General features: G+C 37.4%; 1 protein-coding gene across 2 annotated transcripts; it reads right to left on the bottom strand.

The window, feature by feature from the left end:
• Positions 1-1,970: 1,970 nt before the first annotated feature.
• On the bottom strand, positions 1,971-15,451 carry LOC111869647. 2 transcript variants are annotated; one of them, XM_023861313.2, is made up of 4 exons: positions 14,278-15,451; positions 7,528-7,748; positions 5,351-5,564; positions 1,971-2,433 (listed from the first exon to the last, which is right to left on the bottom strand). In XM_023861313.2, the coding sequence occupies exons 1-4, from the start codon at positions 14,802-14,804 to the stop codon at positions 2,355-2,357; spliced, it is 1,041 nt and encodes a 346-aa protein (XP_023717081.1). In that variant the 5' UTR covers positions 14,805-15,451; the 3' UTR covers positions 1,971-2,354. The 2 variants fall into 2 exon arrangements, with proteins under 2 accessions (XP_023717081.1, XP_023717082.1); XM_023861314.2 differs by lacking the exon at positions 1,971-2,433 and adding an exon at positions 2,946-4,727 and having other exon boundaries at positions 14,278-15,450.
• Between the last annotated feature and the right edge of the window lie 2,353 nt (positions 15,452-17,804).

The raw sequence follows: 17,804 nt of genomic DNA, 5'->3' as shown, positions 1-17,804 counted from the left end.
CACTCCTGTGGTCAACCACCGCCTTGCGACTCGAGAAACTACCATCCCCTGTACCATGGAAGATCTCAATCATACGTTCCAACTCCCCTTCAGCTCCAAGTGTTTCAGTGCATCCATGATCTGTCGCACCCCAGCACCAAAGCAACAGCAAACTTCGTTGCACAGCGTTTTATGTGGCCAGGTGTGCAAAAGGATTGCTCCACCTGGGCACCTGCTTGTCAGTCCTGTCTGTATTGTTGAGGGTGAAAGTGTTTAGTGTACAGGAAGAATTACCTTCATAAAATTTGTGTACTATTCTGTATTTGTTTTTTAAAGATCTAATTATGAACCAAATGACATAAATGGGGAGGGGGGAGGCATAGAAACTTCAAAGGAAGGCTGTGTTCTATGACAGTTCACATTCTCTCTACTATTACCAGCACTGTGTAGTGGGCACTATGGAGTGTCAGGTTTCATGAAAAAACAGTGGTGTCATTTTTGTTTGGATATGTAGTGGTTTACTTGTTTTATTAATATGATTATCATTTTTATACACAAGTATTGTGACATATATAGCCATTGCTAAGCAACAGATTGGTACACAAGCCTCAAGAACAGAGAGACTGCTTTATACAGGGCCCAGCCCATGCTGTGCTGTAACTGTGCTATAAAATGATTTGGTAAACATGCTTAAACAACAGAGATCGTGTTCTGCACATAGTCCATGCCGAGGAGTTATACTGAGGACAGTTGGTGCTATAAGGCAGTTGAGGGTTCAGTTGTGGAGTGGTAACCAGTGGACAACAGAAGCTGAAGAATCTTCATCGCTAAAATTCATTACCAGGAAATGTCTAATGAAAACACTGCAGAGGAATAGCCATTGGGGAGAGCTGTTACCACATAAAGATGAAAGTTGATTGAGAAGACTTAGTGTGGAGTGATTTGTAGTATGGAAATCAGCAATAGTGTAATAATTATTTGTAGTTATGATCTGTAGTTTAGTTAGTTTCTTGGGATAGAGTGAGACTGTGTCCACAAGGAAGGAATAGCTGGTAGCCAACATAAGAAGACTTGAAGCCGTGATACATAATGACCGAGAAGATAGGAAAGTCAACCAGGAAAAGATGGGAAAAAGGGGAGATGAAAGGCCAGTTGGGTACCCTTGCCTCCCAGATTGTTGCCCATTAAGAAGAGATTAAGGCCATGCTGGATGCCTGTCCAGAAAAGATGGAGGCAAATCCTGGAGAGATGCAGTCCAAGGCAGAGCACGAAAAGGTCCCTAGGGAAGGGGCTGCAGTGAAACCAGTCGGAGCACTGAGGAGGCGGCAGAGTGGCTGGCATCTAGCTGCAGGGTGTCACGGAAAGCTGAAGATATGGATCCAGGGCAAGGGCGGATGCCGGAAGAAATTGGTCACTACCCACAGAAGTATGACATGCTGTGCACGAGTGGCACAGTGTAAGGGGCAATGTTGTCAGGAACACGGGAGGCACAATGTAGTATGAGGAGCCCTGAAAGGATGGATGCCTGGGAGGAGATATCAGCTGAAATTGTAATGCAAAATTGGAATAAGGAATTAGGCGGTACAAGGAAGACTTCATGTGTGATTTGAAGTTACAGTGAGACTGTAATACATCCAATGAGTGAGGTCTGAGAACTCTAATGTGTGCGCAATGGTGAACTGAAAGTGTGTAGAATACTGATAGCACTGTAACTGCCTGCAGTCCCCAACTGCCTGCTGTATAAGGTGCAATGAAACCAGTCATCCAATCCAAAACCCACCTTACAAGTCATCCCTACATGCAACAGTACATAACTAAAGACAACTGAATTACTGGTAACTACAAGTAAAATTATCATTATATTTATGCATAGGTTAAAATTAACATACTTTCTAAATCAAATATAAAAGGACACAAATGTATATTTTGTTAAAGAAAAATACAATCACAATCTAAAGTAAAATTTGAATTTTTTAAAATAAATCAAGATTGTGAAATGGTTAAGAGGAGTATATCACAATACTAGCTTAATATGTGCGCATACAAAAAGATACCTTTTACAATATACTGGAATAGATATATGAAGGCTGCCCAGCAAATGACATTCAAATAATTCTTGGAGACTTTAATACTAAAACTGGCCAAGGAGAGAGTGCAAGGCCAACTGTTTGAAAATATGGCCTACATGTTGATAGTAAACAAACTGAAATTCACTGAATAACTGAGCAACTATTAGCTTTTCATGTACAACTCAACATCATAATGTATCTTATATTGAAGACCTACTTATTAATATCACACAGGCAATACCTGAGACATCCTACATGCATATATACATATATAATTATATATGTAAGAGGTTAAAAGAAGTATGATTAAAATAAAAGTTTCATGTTCTTCAAAGACGTACCAGAACTCTGATTTGTGCTATGCATACTTCCATCTTGGACGTTCCTGTAGGCACATGTATATTGTTAAGATCAGTTTTCTTGGATGTGATGGTGTGTAGTTTGGTAAATGGGTACCAGTGTTGAAGAGGAACCAGCTGCTTCCCATCTTCAGGGCAGAAGTCACTTTTTCTAACCTGAAGATGGAGTCAGCAGGGTCTTCTATGAAACTATATGACACCACATCCCAGAACGCACACCTTAATACTTATAACTGTGAGACTCTCAAATCTCTTTATAATTACTGTTACCAGGAATGGCATAATGGTGATTTCCAATGGCATGATTCTGTTACCTAGCTTCATTAATATCAGCTGGTGGTTCAAAAGTTGGTAGAGTGACAGTTCAAACATGAAGATGTATTAAATTTACATTTACACACACACACTAACGTCACAAACACAGGATACATAAACCACACGACACAGCACTCCTTAAGCACACAAGCATCGCAACACACAGACAAGCAACATCAACAACCGACAGGTAAGGTTATTGAAAATTAAAAGTATACANTCCCTTTCAGAGCCAAGTGAAATTTGAGATTTTGGTGTAGTTTGAAAGTTCTTTCATAATTCAAAACTCTGAAAGCTCTGGGCATCATAAACTTAAAGAAGGTGTGCTGGAGACATGTCATCTCTGATATACACCATCCAATTACCATGATTTTTAAATAGCCTTTAAGGACCAAACTGCTGACTCCTTAAATTTGATTGGGAAATTGAGTATTTTGAGTTGTACTAATTTTAAGAATTCAGCCAATGAGAATGCAAAGAGGGGCATACTTATTTAAAATTTGCAAATCTGTGAAAGGATGTTCGGGGTAAGACTCATTTTCAGACCTTCATGGAGCACAAACAGGTTGGATCCTGCTCCAGTCAACTTCGAAATTTTGTCAGTCATCACCAATTAAAATAAAGAAGCCAGTAACTAAAAACTGATAATTCCAAAGCAAAAGTGTATGAAGTATAAACAGTTAAAGCAATTTCATAAATGTGCAAGCAGATGTTGTTCCTACTAATAAACCATGTTTGGATAATCATTATAATTTGGTGCAAATCATTTGAAGTGTTAATAAATACCTGTACTTGCAATCAACTGTGTTAAACTACTGTCATGGAGATACCAAGAAGAAGCAGTTTCTGTATTACCCAAGCAAGACCAGAAACACGTCAGAAAGGAATGTCAAAGCTCTACCCAATCCTGAGATTATCACAATCCTGCTTCCTTGCTATCTTTCCTTTTTAATTCCTTGCCAGTTCTTCCTCTCTTCTCAATGTCTTCCAGTATTTTTTTCTGAGTCATCCCACATGTCTCTTTATTTTAAATTTTAGTTCTAAAGCCCTTCTTGTTATCCTTGTCTTACCCATCCCTTTCACATCATAAAGCTATTAAATTGTCTATTTTCTAACTCTAGTAAAAAATTCTGAATTCCAGCATCTCCCCTAAGAAATTCATTTCTAATTATTTCACTTCCCATTTTCCCCCGTCATTCATAACTAGAGCTAGGATTTTCATGTAGTATCATCATGCAAAATATGTACATGACTGTGTTACAAAACCTCTGACATATATAGTAAAATATGTTGATTCATTAAAATATGTAACCTCACATAAAAGTAATATTTAGTTTTGCAAGCAACCTTTATTTACAATCTTTGGCACAATCACTGACTTTTTTCATGCACAATACACAACTGGAATCTTTTCCATACTTTCTGGGGTCACAGAATGTCTTTTATCTGACAGGATATTTCTAGGCTGAAAAGGACCTTTCTACGTCACCAGATATCACTGGTCCATATTTTAATAAAGGAATTTTCTCACGATCAATGTCTTCATGGAGATCTACATTATCCACAGCAACCCATACACAGGCATCTCCTATGTTACCTATTATGTTTTCCAAGGTATCTTCTTATCAGACAGGAACATAATGTTTTCGAAGCGTTAACTAGCCTGGAATATGCTGCTTGCAGTACTTTTCCAAAAAGGACTGAAATTTGGGCATTTGGAGTTTAAATATGGGGCTGTTCATGGACACCATCCAATTGCACATATCCTTGAAGAATTTATTTCTTGAGGTTGAAGACTGCTGCATCTGTGTTAAGAGTACTTGCTTCTTCCAAGAACTCAGTTGCTTGTTCTTTGTATGTAGCGTGCTTTGTACATGTTGCTCCAGCTTTGACTTCGTGGAACACCCAATGCTTTCGTTGCAAGCCAGACATAACAATTTCAGGACAAGAACGCAGGTTTCCACGAGTGGATGAGTAGGTTTGGTGAGAGGGGAGAGGATTTTAACTGCAATAAAAAGGGACACCATTCGAATTTTTAGAAAAATCTTCAACGTGCAGGTCACACTAGTGAGCAGAATTACCTTCAGGTTGTAGAGATATTTCCTTCTGGATTTCCCAGTCATTGCAGAAAATATCTTTGGAAGGAGGGACAAGAATATTAGTAAGGTATTTAACCAAAATACACACAAAAGAATGTAGGCACCATCCAGTTTAAAATGCAAGAAATATATCACAAAATATGCAGTTTTATGTAACATCCCAAGAAATATGTGGGAAATGTCAAAATATGTAAAAATATGTTGAATAAAATTCAACTATAACAATGCTAATGTGGTAATTCATGGAAATTATTACTTTTTACTTTACTTACATAGTAAGAAATGAAATATGTATTTACATATAAATCCTAGCTCTACTCATAACTAATATCATCTTAATATTATGGAAGGGATGGTGTGCTTTAAACTTAATATGAGCAACATTTCTGATGGATAAGGGTCACCATACATTTCATCTACACTTAGGAGCTTTACAAATAAGATGAAGTGCAATGAGGTGAAGGAACAGTCACTGCAAACAGCATTTCAGTCTGTTTTCATCTGTTGAGAAAACAATATAATTTCTTACTTTTCTGAGAGCTGTAATAGTCGCTTTCTAGCAATATTCCTGTTGATCTCTGCAGTTTCCTTTTCAATTCTAAGAATTTCCAATCTTATCTCATGCTCTTTTTCCATAATTTCCAAGCGTCGTTGGTGTTCTCTTTCTCTTGACTGTAAAGTCCGTAATGTCTGTTCATCTTCAGCTAAGTTTACTCCTAACACTCGATCTGTAGCTGCTTCAGCTGTAAAGAAGAAAATTATTCAATGTGATAATCAAATTACTTGTTAACATAATATTGTATTTCAGCATCCTGTTGCTGGCTGCAAGCACACGACAGAAAACAACAACATACTTCACAAGAGGGGTAATGGGCCTACAAACAAAGACATATATAAAATAAATCAACATACACACCAAGATCAATGAACTACATGAAACACACCCACGCTACCAAAGATTACGCTAATAGATCCAAGGTGATGCACGCTGATTTTACTAAATTTAATAGGGTGACCTATTTTACTTCTAATTTTAAAGCTGAGACAAACAATGCAGTGAACAGTTTAGCATAACGAGGACACTTGATGATGGGTGTACACGGCCGATACATGTCGCGAATAAAGATTAAAGTGACAGTAACAATCTTGTGTTGCACTGTGACAGAATCATCGTCGTCGTCGTCGTCGTCGTCGTCGTCATCATCATCATCATCATCATAAGTATTTTCTTAATCGTTCTATTCTTGCTGCCATGTATTATGTGTCCAGCCCATTCAAGCCTTTTCACCTTTATAAATCCAATATTGTCTGGTTCATTAAATAGTTTGTATAGCTCATGGTTATACCTCTTCCTCCATATTCCATTTTCTTCCACTGGTCCAAAGATATATCTCAAGATCCTCCTTTCAAATATACTTAACGGTCTTTCATCCTATCTTGACAGTGGCCAGGTCTCAGAGGCATAAGATAGCACTGATCTTATAAGTACTTTATATGTCATAGTTTTGGTTTTCCTGGGTATTAATTGGGATTTCAGGTGTTTCCTAAGGCCATGGAGACATTTACTTGCCATAAGTACACACTTTTTTATTTCATCACTGATATCATTTTTACGATTAACTTCTGATCCTAGGTAAGTGAAACTACATACAGCCTCAAATTCATATGAGCCAATTTCAATATATGCAGGTCCATTAGCACAGTCTTTCTTGGTTATGGGCATGTACTTTGTTTTATTTTGGTTAATTTGTAGATTTATCTTTTTTGCCGCTCTTTCCAAATTAAGAAAAGCTTCTTTCAGAGATTTTTGTGTTCTACAAATTATATCATTGTGACAGAAATATATATTGATGAAATAATTTACTTGTTAACACCTTATCAGGACTAGTGGATGAAATTTCATGAAAACTGACATAAAGGAGTTTACTAACATTTGTCAATTTTGGTTAAAACTGGATTAAAATAACAGGTGCTGAATCCTGCCACAGTCACAACTTTCATCTCTGCCTGTCTTTATCCTACTACCCTGAGGTGGCCAGGCATATTTGGTAATGAATTGGAACTCCCAGATTATCCCCATCTATCCGGCTTGGATCATGTAACCACCGCAGTCTGGCTTCTTTCCTCTGAGCTAACACTTTTGAACATTCTTCGTCATAACACGTCTTATGCTGCTTCAATCTGTGACAACCCACTCTCTCTTCGGCCACAATTTGTACATTCTGTCAAATGGCTTCCCATGCTCTATTGATATCAACATCATCATCTAAGTTTTCCAAAGCTGTGCACCTGTTCAAGATGTTAACCTGATCCTTTTCTTTACTTTCTCCCTTGTTTAGTTTCCTGAGATTGAATCTGTCCATATCAAGGTTTTGCAGTGCTCATTTACATACTGCCAGTCTCACCTTAACTTCTGCAACCTCTGGATAGCGACTGGTGTCACAGTCTGCTCCCTCGAAAGATCAAACATCAAATGCACTTGAATGCTGCCTCTTACCCATCAAAATGTGGTGAATATGTTTTATTTTCTCAATGCCTGTATTAAATGAAAACACCATATAGGGGGGTGTGGCCCATTAATAGATGATGATGTTAAGAAGGTAAACTGTTTATATAAAACTGAATCAAAGCTGCATGAATAGAAGTACTACATTTGTACCAAATATTAAATTAATTTTACCTATAAGTTAATACACTGACACTTACAAGATTCAGCAATAGATTGATGAACAGAAGATGGCAGCATTGTGCATGGAACAGAGGGGGTCTCAGGCCTGGATGCCACAGACAGCAATGGCCCAGGGAGACTGGATGTTGTGGGAGAGGAGGAATTTGAATCCCCATCGACCCTGCTGAGGGCTGGACTGCTTTGTTGATCTACAGTCTCACTGTCTTCTTGTTCTTTCTTCATGTTTACAAACTCCCGCCTAGAAAGTAATTACTATGGTTCATTATGCACAACTGCACTGCTAATGTCTTACATTTCCATTTTATTTTATGATGCTGCCAGTAACTCAGACTATATAGCATCGAATGGTAGGATGACTGCTGAACAAGGATTTTGAAGTGGCTGCAGCCTACTTAAGGTAATATCCTGGCAATTTCAATTGTCCATTTTGACAAAAATACCTGAATGCTTCTGCTGGAAGACTGTCTTAATGTTTTAAGGCACACAATGAATAATGGCAGCTCCAAACACACACTCCATGCAAAATATTGTTGTGCAAAGCTGGCTGTCATTATCAGAAGGGATCAAAGTTTTTCTTATTGAAAAAGGACAACCAATCAGAAGTTCTGAAGATGCAAGGTGGGTAATACGATTTACCAAGCTGTAAGAGAGCACAATGATATATCAGCCTTGACAATGAAACTATGAGTATTTAATTCACAGCCTTTGAATAACACTTGTAACTTTCTAGAATACAAGAACAGAAGACAGATTATATGACAAATAAAACAGCTCCAGCAATCATTTAGAGACAGAATTGTGGATTCTGATCAGGACATATGCTGAGCCTACCTTACAGCTTCAATAACTGACCTCTGAATCTGTATCTTTATTTTAATTCCTTAGATGTTTCCTGGCTATCAAAGCCATCAGATATAGAACATGTCACATATGCATACATTAGTTCTAAACACAGAACTAGTCACCTTATAACTATATTATATACCAGACGATGGATAAAGTCCAAAACAAGCCAAAAGAAGTGCAGTATACACCGTCAGATCCCTTCAAGTCTACCAAAACAATAATTATACATATTTCATTAATTTAACAAGCATATAGGACTCATCAACGTGAAAGTAATACCTTATTAAGATCATAGCTTAAATATATAAATAAATATCAGATTATAATCAATTAATCTATACAATTATATAAACAGCATTATGAGAGGTTTAATTTGACTTGTATTTAAAATATGTAAGATTTGAGGCTTTCACGGCGGTGACTATGAAGAAAGCAGTCTTCTGGGATTTGGCACCGTGTATATGTGGTGTTAACCTTGCAGATTTCTTATACTTTTTCTTCTACCCTGAAGATGGGGGCGATACGTTCCTCCGAAACGTCGGTTAACACCACATATACACGGTGCCAAATCCCAGAAGACTGCTTTCTTCTGTATTTAAAATATGTCTAAATGATAAAATGAATGGAAAAACCAAAAAAAAAAAAAATCAAGGCTGATTTAAATTGTTTTGTATTATGGGACAAATCCTTTATTGGAACAGGTAAATTGTTAAAGATCTTAATCCCAGTATAAAATGTTCCCTTCTGATAAACTGACAAATGAGGCTGTGAGTGATGCAAATCAGATTTTCTCCTTGTATTAATATTATTATTTTAGAATTTACTTTAAAATGGTGTTTATTACTGATCACAAACAAGGAAAGTGAATATATATACTGAGACTGTAGTGGTATTATTTTTAATTCTCTAAAATATCCTGTACATAAATCCCTATCTTTAATGCCCACCATGATTCTAAAAATTCTTTTTTGTAGTCTAAAAATTATATTGCTACAAAAGGAATTTCCCCAAAATATTAGCCCATAAGTCATGATAGAGTGAAAATATGAATAATATACCATTTTCATTGATTCTTGGGACAAGAAGGGCTTAATCGTTCTAATCGTGAAACAAGCTTAACTTAATTTGGGTACAACTGTATCTATGAGTCTTCCAAGAAAATGTGTTGTCCAATGTCAGTCCAAGGAATTCCGTATTATGAATATTAACTATTTTCTTGTTCCAGTGCATTACATTGAAATCAATTAAGGAGCTAGTCTTAATTATAAATTACATAAACTGTGTCTTATTGACATTTAGTGACAATAAATTAGTAGTGAACGATCTATTTAGAGCTTGAAAAACTTAAAAATTTATAGGGTTAATGTTAGTAATGATTACACCAGTGTACTCTGCAAATAGAACGATTTCAGCATTATCATTTATTGTTTCTGGTAAGTCATTAATTTAAAATAAAAAAAACAATGGACAAAGTATTGATCCCTGTGTGACACCATGGTTTCTCTCTCCCCAGTTTCAACAGGAGCCAAGGGAATTGTTTAAGATTACCCTTTGGTATCTACCCTGTAGGTAAGATTTAATTAGAAGTAGTATAAGAGATGTTGCCGGTCACGGTAGGCGAGCGGTCTAAGGCATGCGCTGTCTTCGCTTGCTCGAAAACCGAGATCGTGGCACTCAGGGCATGGATGTTTGTGTGCGTTTTTCTGTGTTTGTCTACAGGTAGAGGCCTTGCGACGAGCTGATCACTCGCCCAAGGAGTCCTACTGTATGCGTAAGATCTAGTAAACCGAAGTGAAACAGAGTTTCATGGAGGTAAGCCTAGGCCCAAATTGGGGCTGTAGTGCCACAGGAAAAAATAAGAGATGTTCCTGTTATTCCATATAACTCTAATTTTGTTAATAAAATGTTGTGATTATCACAATCAAAAGCTTTCTGCAAGTCACAGAAGATGACTCCAACCATCATTCTTTTGTTCAGCACATTTAATACCTCCTCATTCAATCAATCTACAGGAGGCCTTATCGGTTGATGCAGAGGGTCTGAAACCAAACTGTTCCCCTACTTAAATGTTATTCATTTCAATATGTCACAAAAGTCTTTCATATGTGACAACAGCTGATATGCAAGCTTGTTCTAAATCATTTTCACTGTGGAACAAGGTTTCTCATTGATAAAGCCAGAATTAGATCCCACATTACCTATGTTTGATCAAAATTTGAATGATTTTTCAAATCCCCTATCAGTTATTCCTTTCTGACTCTGAGAGGCCATGAACATCACACAAACAAGTATATCCTTTACATATATATTGTGATGTGGATGGCGTAGTGGGAGGTGGGGGTCGTGTGAACTCTGTGATCTCATGAGTGACGTCACATACCCCCACTCCGTCCATCAGTGTGCAACACTCGGTAGATACCCCTTTCCCTGCGGTGATGTAACACGGGACGCCACAGTGGCTACGTAGCCATAAACAACTCCTGGCAGTGCTGCCTAGCAACGCTTTTGTAAACACGGCAGGGAGTCTGTGTAACAACTGTCCCTAGGCAGTCAGTAAACATGACGTTACGCAACAGTGGTGCCCATTACGTAACTGTTTTCTGTGTTGTCCGTAACAGGGCTAAATAAGGAGCAGCGAACACTATTCAACAGTTAGTTACGAGTTGGCCAGGGAAGAGCATGCAGTCTAGTACTGTGATACTGCCGATGGCAGTAATGTTGAGCTTGTAAATAGTGTGATTGTAAGAGCGATTGTGAAATAAAATTCGCTACATCCAATACAGCGTGAAGTTATTTGTCGCGTTATACACCCAAAACGTGACAATATATATATATATATATAAAGTAAAATCCTATTCAAAGGCTTCTGAAACATGTATTTCCAATGAAATATTAAACATACTGACCATGATGTATACTTTCCGTACATCTTCTATAAGAAAGTAAAATGAGACAATGTACAGTGTGACCATCTTATGAGCTTCCCACAGATCAATGAGCTCCTCAAACTCAAGTGTCTGATGTTTCACCTGTCCCACTGGTTCATGGACACTCTGGCTGCTAGCAAAATTTATGGAACAGTGAATGTACAAATAAAACATATCCATATTACAGAAAATACTGGAAATACATTCCTGGCAACTCTTTGTCAAACAATGCTGAAATAAACACTAGACTTGAAGGATGATTACAACAAGAAAACAGCAGAGAACATTTGTTACATCTTTTGCAATGTTACGCTATATGTTTGTAAATTCTGCTAGCATTATGAATGTGTGTGGTATGACCAGATGGTTGAACATCAGTCTCCTTCACTTGAGCAACTTAAAAGTCTTCGGAAGCTCTAAGATGATCACACTGCAGTTTCCCAGTTAACACTAAAAGACCCTGATAAATGCTGGATAAAAGTAAAATCTGTTATATATAAGATATTTCTCATACAGAATAATATAAAAGCAGTGAGTTGCATTCTTATTTCTTTACTTATTTACAGTTTTAACAATGCTGTCTGTAGCTCAAACTTCACAGCATCAAATCATAAGATGGCTAGTGAGTTATGAGTACAAATGATACTGAATGAAATGGTCATGGCCTAATTTTAGGTACTATCCTAGCATTTTCTTTGAAGGATTAAGAAAAACAGCAAAGCAGCAACTTGGGTAGTGGTGTACTGGTCAGTATTCAAACTGTGCACCTCCTCAACAGAAGACAGAGGACTTACCACTTGAATGACCCCACTCAGATATTCAGAACTTGGATTTCACAATATCAGCCCATATTATTTGCATCAAATTAACAAAAGAGGATATCTGTAGACACAAGTCTAATAATTAATAATCCTGACACCCCAAGATTTGAAAAAGATATAAATATAGTTTTAGAAAAATTAAATAAATGGTTTAGTAGTAATTTATTACTACTAAATCCTACAAAAACTTACTTTCTACAATTTATAACTAAAAACACAAGAGTTTTAGATTTACATATACTATGTGGGAATAAACAAATAACCAATATGGAGGTTACAAAATTTCTAGGTTTGGTTATTGATCATAAATTGTCTTGGCAAACCCATATTGACCAAATGATACCCAAATTAAATAAGGCATCCTATATAATTAGAGTATTAAAACGCTCTTTTATCCTTGGAGTGCCTAAAAACTGTTTATTTCTCCCTAGTTCATTCAATAATATCTTACGGCATAATATTTTGGGGGAGTTCGGCTCATGCAAAAATCATATTTCAAATACAGAAAAGAATAATAAGAATTATTACCAATTCGCGTAATATAGATTCGTGCCATAATTTATTTAAGGAGTTACATATTCTGCCACTTCAGTCTCAATATATATTTTCTTTACTTATGCTGGTTGTCAAGAATAGAGATTGCTATATAACAAACTCTGATGTCCACACACGTAATACCAGATTTAATCATGACTTGCATCTTCCAGTGGTAAACTTAACGATATTTCAGAAAGGTGGATGGTATTCTGGTATCAAACTTTATAACCACCTCCCTCCAGAGCTTAAACAATTATCTTATGACATTCCTGGATTTAAAGTGGCGTTAAAGAAGTTTCTTATCACCAGTTCTTTTTATACTGTTGAAGAATACTACTGCTGGAAGAAAGATTGACACCTCATGTATATATTTTAATCATGTATGTAATTTTAAATGTTATTTTGATTTATGAATGTATTATGGTACAGTAGTTTTGTTGTATTTTGACGATGATGACTGTCTGATTATGTATGTATATTTATATGTTATATTGTATTATTGACTTGTTCTGTATCTGAGGCAGATGCCTCTATGGATTTTTTTTGGAACTGTAAATAAATGACAATGACAATGACTTTATTGTCATATTTGGAGCAAAAACTCTGTTACTTTTACCAGACAGTGTGATGAAATTACCTGAGACCCAACATATGAGATGGTACAGTTAGTAATTATCCTAAACAATTTTTTTTTTATATATCTCCGTTTATTTGTACAACTGATCCATATTAAGGACTATAAGTACATTTTGTGAAATACTTAATCTAAGGCTTAAATACTAACAAAAGAACATGTCAGGGAGAGTAATGCTCCAGTGAGCATTCTCTAGGAATCTATTTCGAGATGCTAAACAATGAAATTCTTAATATTATGTCACTTATCAAGGTCTGAATGTTTTACTGTTGGTAGTACATGAGAAAGATACATAGCTGATACTGGTCCATTAGAAACCCTACCTTATATGAAGCAAAAACTGAAGTTCACTGATTTCCTCAAAACCATCTTATCCACAAGACATTGGTTTATGACATAACACTGCATCTTTAATTTGTGACACTGTGACTGTGGTTAGAAAGTGAAATGGGCAAATACCTATAGTTTGAGGGACTACTGATGGGTTTAGGTAGGCCACACACTGGCATTCATCAAGACATGTAACAGTCAAGACATGATGTTTGTGACATGATGCAAAGAAAGGAGAATAGTTGAAACGAATGAGATTATTAAAACCACCACACACTGGTCTAAGTTATGATGCTGATAAATCACAAATGAAGCAAGACAAGACTGCGTCTTTTGTTTCATGTCTCGATGCTTGTCTTGACACAGCTGGTGTGTGGCCACCTTTATGGCTGCATCATATAATAAAATCTTCATGTATTAACTAGCAGTCTAAAACTGTGTCACAGTGCTAGATATAATGCATATATATACACACACATATACAACAAAACATAAGGAAAGCTAGTATATGACTATATAGTATGATTAGTTTCATAACAATGGGCTTTTATTGTAATAATGTATTTTTTCTATGACAAACAAACATTACACATAATGAGTTATTCAAAAACAAAAATAACAGATATGTGTACTGTGAACAGGAATATATATTATACTCTTGTTGTGACTTACTTTTCACAGTACTCGTCCCACTCAGTGTGAGTCACAGGGTAAGCCTGGGTTGATTCTGTACTGCACTGCTTGAAGCTTATAGAATGACGAGTACGAAAGCTGTCCAACCAGCCGTTTGATGCTTTAAAATCAGTTTTACCCAAATGCTCTGCTGCTAGTTTTGCTTGAGCTTGTAACAATGGTCCAGTAACATTAAAATTGTTAGATTTTGCTTCAACAAACCACTGCCAGACAGCTTTATTCACTTCTTCGTTCCTTGTTTTTCTGAATTTTCTCTTTCGTGACCCAGCTCCTAAAAGACACTGTTCAAGTATTTCAGACTTCCTCTTTAAAATTTCATACACTGCAGTCTTTCCACATTTAAAACGTTCTGTTAGTTCTTTTACACTTAAACGTTCAGTTTCGCTACAATTTATAAGTGCCGCTTTTTCACTTAAAGTGAAAACACGCTTGTTATAAGTTGGTTTTACGAGCCTCGAATTGTTCACGGGTACGAAAGGAATTTCCGAACTTCTGGCCTCTTCCATTCCTAATAGTACTTTCAGAATCTCACGTTCATGTCAAGAACGGGCCAGTGTTGTGCCCAAATTCTGTTAACTCATATTTTAAAACTCTTATACATCGAAAATTCATTTGCCATTCCACGACTGACCTGTTTTTTTTTTTAATTTATGACATACACTTATAACTTATGTCTCCGATTCTAAAATACATTTCAACTACAATATAAAACACAATTTTGTTGCCCTACGTAGGAATCGTGAATAGCATTGAACTTATGCAACAATTATTTGTTATCTACACACACACACACTTACTATATTAACAAAACCGAATATCTGTTCGTATGAGACGGTTCATCGGAACCACAGCTGAGTCTAAACGAAGTCAATAGCAAATTAGGTGTTACAGTTTGACGCTTTCGCCCCGCGCAGTTTACTTGCACGAAGTTACCGCAACTTTCTAACCTACTGGGCCGAGGCAAGAGTTCAATTATAGATTTCCTGATTAGATAGGGCACCCGTGTCACTTAAATTATTTGGATCTAGAATTCACAGCGAAACGTAATATATCCTACCTTTCGTGTTTAACCTAACTCGTACCAGCACCAACGGGTTGTCATACATGCGCTTTAAACACTTTTTGTTCCTGTGCGAGCAATGTTGCCAACTCAAAGTGCAAATACAATCACCCTCACTTATCATCTGGGGCTGGTACAATAGGCCAGAAGTGGCCGCAATACACGGGACTTAGTCCCATCCCACTAGCAATAAAGAAGAGCCACGGAGTTTGTCTTTTATATATAGGAATTAGGTTAACCGTCAACATAACAAATGTACTCACTTTTAATGTTATACAATTCGACTTTTTATTCCTGCTACATGTTTCGGTCGTACAAGACCATCATCAGGCAGTTATATGTAGGAACACATTTTTTTTAATTGCTAATGGGGTGGGACTAAGTCCCTGGTACTGCGGCCACTTCTGGCCTATTGTGTAGTATTTGGTGGAATGAATTGGCAGGGGAAACCGAAGTACTCGGAGAAAACCTGCCCCAGCGCCACTTTGTCCACCATAAATCCCACTTGACCAGACCTGGGATCGAACCCGGGCCGCCGCGGTGGGAAGCCAGTGACTAACCGCTTGAGCTATGGCGCGGTCTGTAGGAACACGTTTAGTTATCGAACTACCGATGTGGATCCATACCAGTGCAACGTGTCATATTATATACTAACAGGTAAAATTTGCCTCAAGTTGGTGTTACAAATAATTGTTTGAAGTGTATGAACTTATTTTTGATGAAGACTTTGTAACATAATCTTACTTGACATTCGGAACTGCAGAGCGCGTCAGAAGTCGCGTTACCCAATTAGTTGTTTTGGATGTTGAGATATATTTTATAGTAGCTGCTCTTTCTTAGTCTTGGAATAGGCCTATATGGCAACATCGCAGACCAATTGAATTACAGCACTGAAAGCGCATAGTCATAAGTAGATGGGTGCCTGAAAAATTAAGCATTGGGAAGACAACCTGTGTACTCAGGGACGACTTTCAGACAAGATTTAGCAAAGTCATTCTTTGGAAAAAGTACATTCTGCTAGGAGCTTGGAAATCTGACGAAGACGTGGATCACGTTACGCAGGTTTTCGTACAGACTCCGAAGAAGTCCATCTCCAGAGTAAGTGCAGATTTAAAGATGCCGCAAACGACTGTGCTCAAAATTCTTCGGAAGAGCCTACGTCTAAAACCACACAAATTGTAGGTAGTCCAGAAACTTACAGCACATGATAAAGACACGGGGTACGTACCCACAAATTTTATAATAGGGTAATTTTGTAAATCATACTGTCATCATTGATGAGGAAAAATTTCTCATCTCTGGACATTCCACTCATCATAAATTTGTCGTGTGGGGCAGTGAGTCTCCCAGAGAACCTTTAGAACCTGATGGTCCCAAAGTGAATGTGTGTTGCGCGCTGACACATGAAAGATTCATCTGTCCGTGTTTCTTTGATGACGATATCATTACAAGCAAATCGTTCCTACACATCTCGGAATATCATTGTCTTCCGCAGCTCAACAGAAAAAGTCATTCTGTAACTGAACGTCACACCCGTTCATTTTATGCTCACTATCCATGAGGGTTTGAAAATCAGTTTCCAAGGTCGGTGGGTAAGAAGAGGAGGATGAATGCGTGGTTCACCGTTTTCTCCTGATCTTACGACTTTGGGCTTTTTTATTTGGGGCTGTGTGAAAAATCACGTGTACAACCAGAGAGCGAATACGCCGGATAACCTTTCAGCACGGATCTCTGCAGGAACTGCAAATATTACAAAGGACAGTTAACAGCGCGTCGGCAAAAAGTGGACTATAGTTGGGATGTATGCAGAGCTACGAATGTCGCTCATTATGAAGAGTTCCGCACCTAAGAATTCTCCTAATTCCGTGTAAAAACTAGACTCTGTGGTCTAGTGGTCAGAGTTCCTGGCTACAAATCCAGAGGTCCGGGTTCGATTCCCGCGCGCTACCAGATTTTCTGAGAATTAGTTGTTCTGGAATGGGGTTCACTCAGCCTCTTGAGGATAATTCACAGGCTACTTCAAGGAAATAGCGGCTTCAGTCTAGAAAACCGAAATTGATGACCATGGGGATTCGTTGAGCTGAGCACACGACACCCTCTATCTGCTAAAGTGGGCACTAACTTCTCCGACAATCGGCGGTAGCTCGGTCGGTATAGTTCGCTTGCGGGCTAAAACCACGGATTTTGTTTATTTGTTTTTTTTTTGCGTGTAAAAACTGGATCTGTTGGTGAATAAAATACTGAAACATTTTTTGGTATATTATATAGTTATTATAAATAGCAACAACTAATTATTAAAATGGGTTTAGGGTGGTGTAGCAAACAGCCACTTATTACAATTTTTGACAGCAGTTAGGAAATGTAATTACATGCTCCACATGCAGTTCAACGTTTGAAGGAAATGGCGTTCTACACGATGTCAGTTCCTGCCATGAAGCGTAAGTTT

This window comes from Cryptotermes secundus, unplaced genomic scaffold (genome assembly GCF_002891405.2).
Source record: "Cryptotermes secundus unplaced genomic scaffold, Csec_1.0 scaffold937, whole genome shotgun sequence".
Lineage (NCBI taxonomy): Eukaryota > Metazoa > Arthropoda > Insecta > Blattodea > Kalotermitidae > Cryptotermes > Cryptotermes secundus.
The sequence above is the reverse complement of the archived record's forward strand: the minus strand, read 5'-3'. Positions and strand labels throughout refer to the sequence as shown.

What these genes read in the sequence shown, in the direction of transcription:
- LOC111869647 (XM_023861313.2), bottom strand. Translation starts at nt 14,804, where the DNA reads ATGGAAGAGGCCAGAAGTTCGGAAATTCCTTTCGTACCCGTGAACAAT. An exon ending in TGGGACGAGTACTGTGAAAA is followed by an intron (nt 7,749 to 14,277) that starts GTAAGTCACAAC and finishes ATTACTTTCTAG; the next exon opens with GCGGGAGTTTGTAAACATGA. An exon ending in CTATTACAGCTCTCAGAAAA is followed by an intron (nt 2,434 to 5,350) that starts GTAAGAAATTAT and finishes ATGTGCCTACAG; the next exon opens with GAACGTCCAAGATGGAAGTA.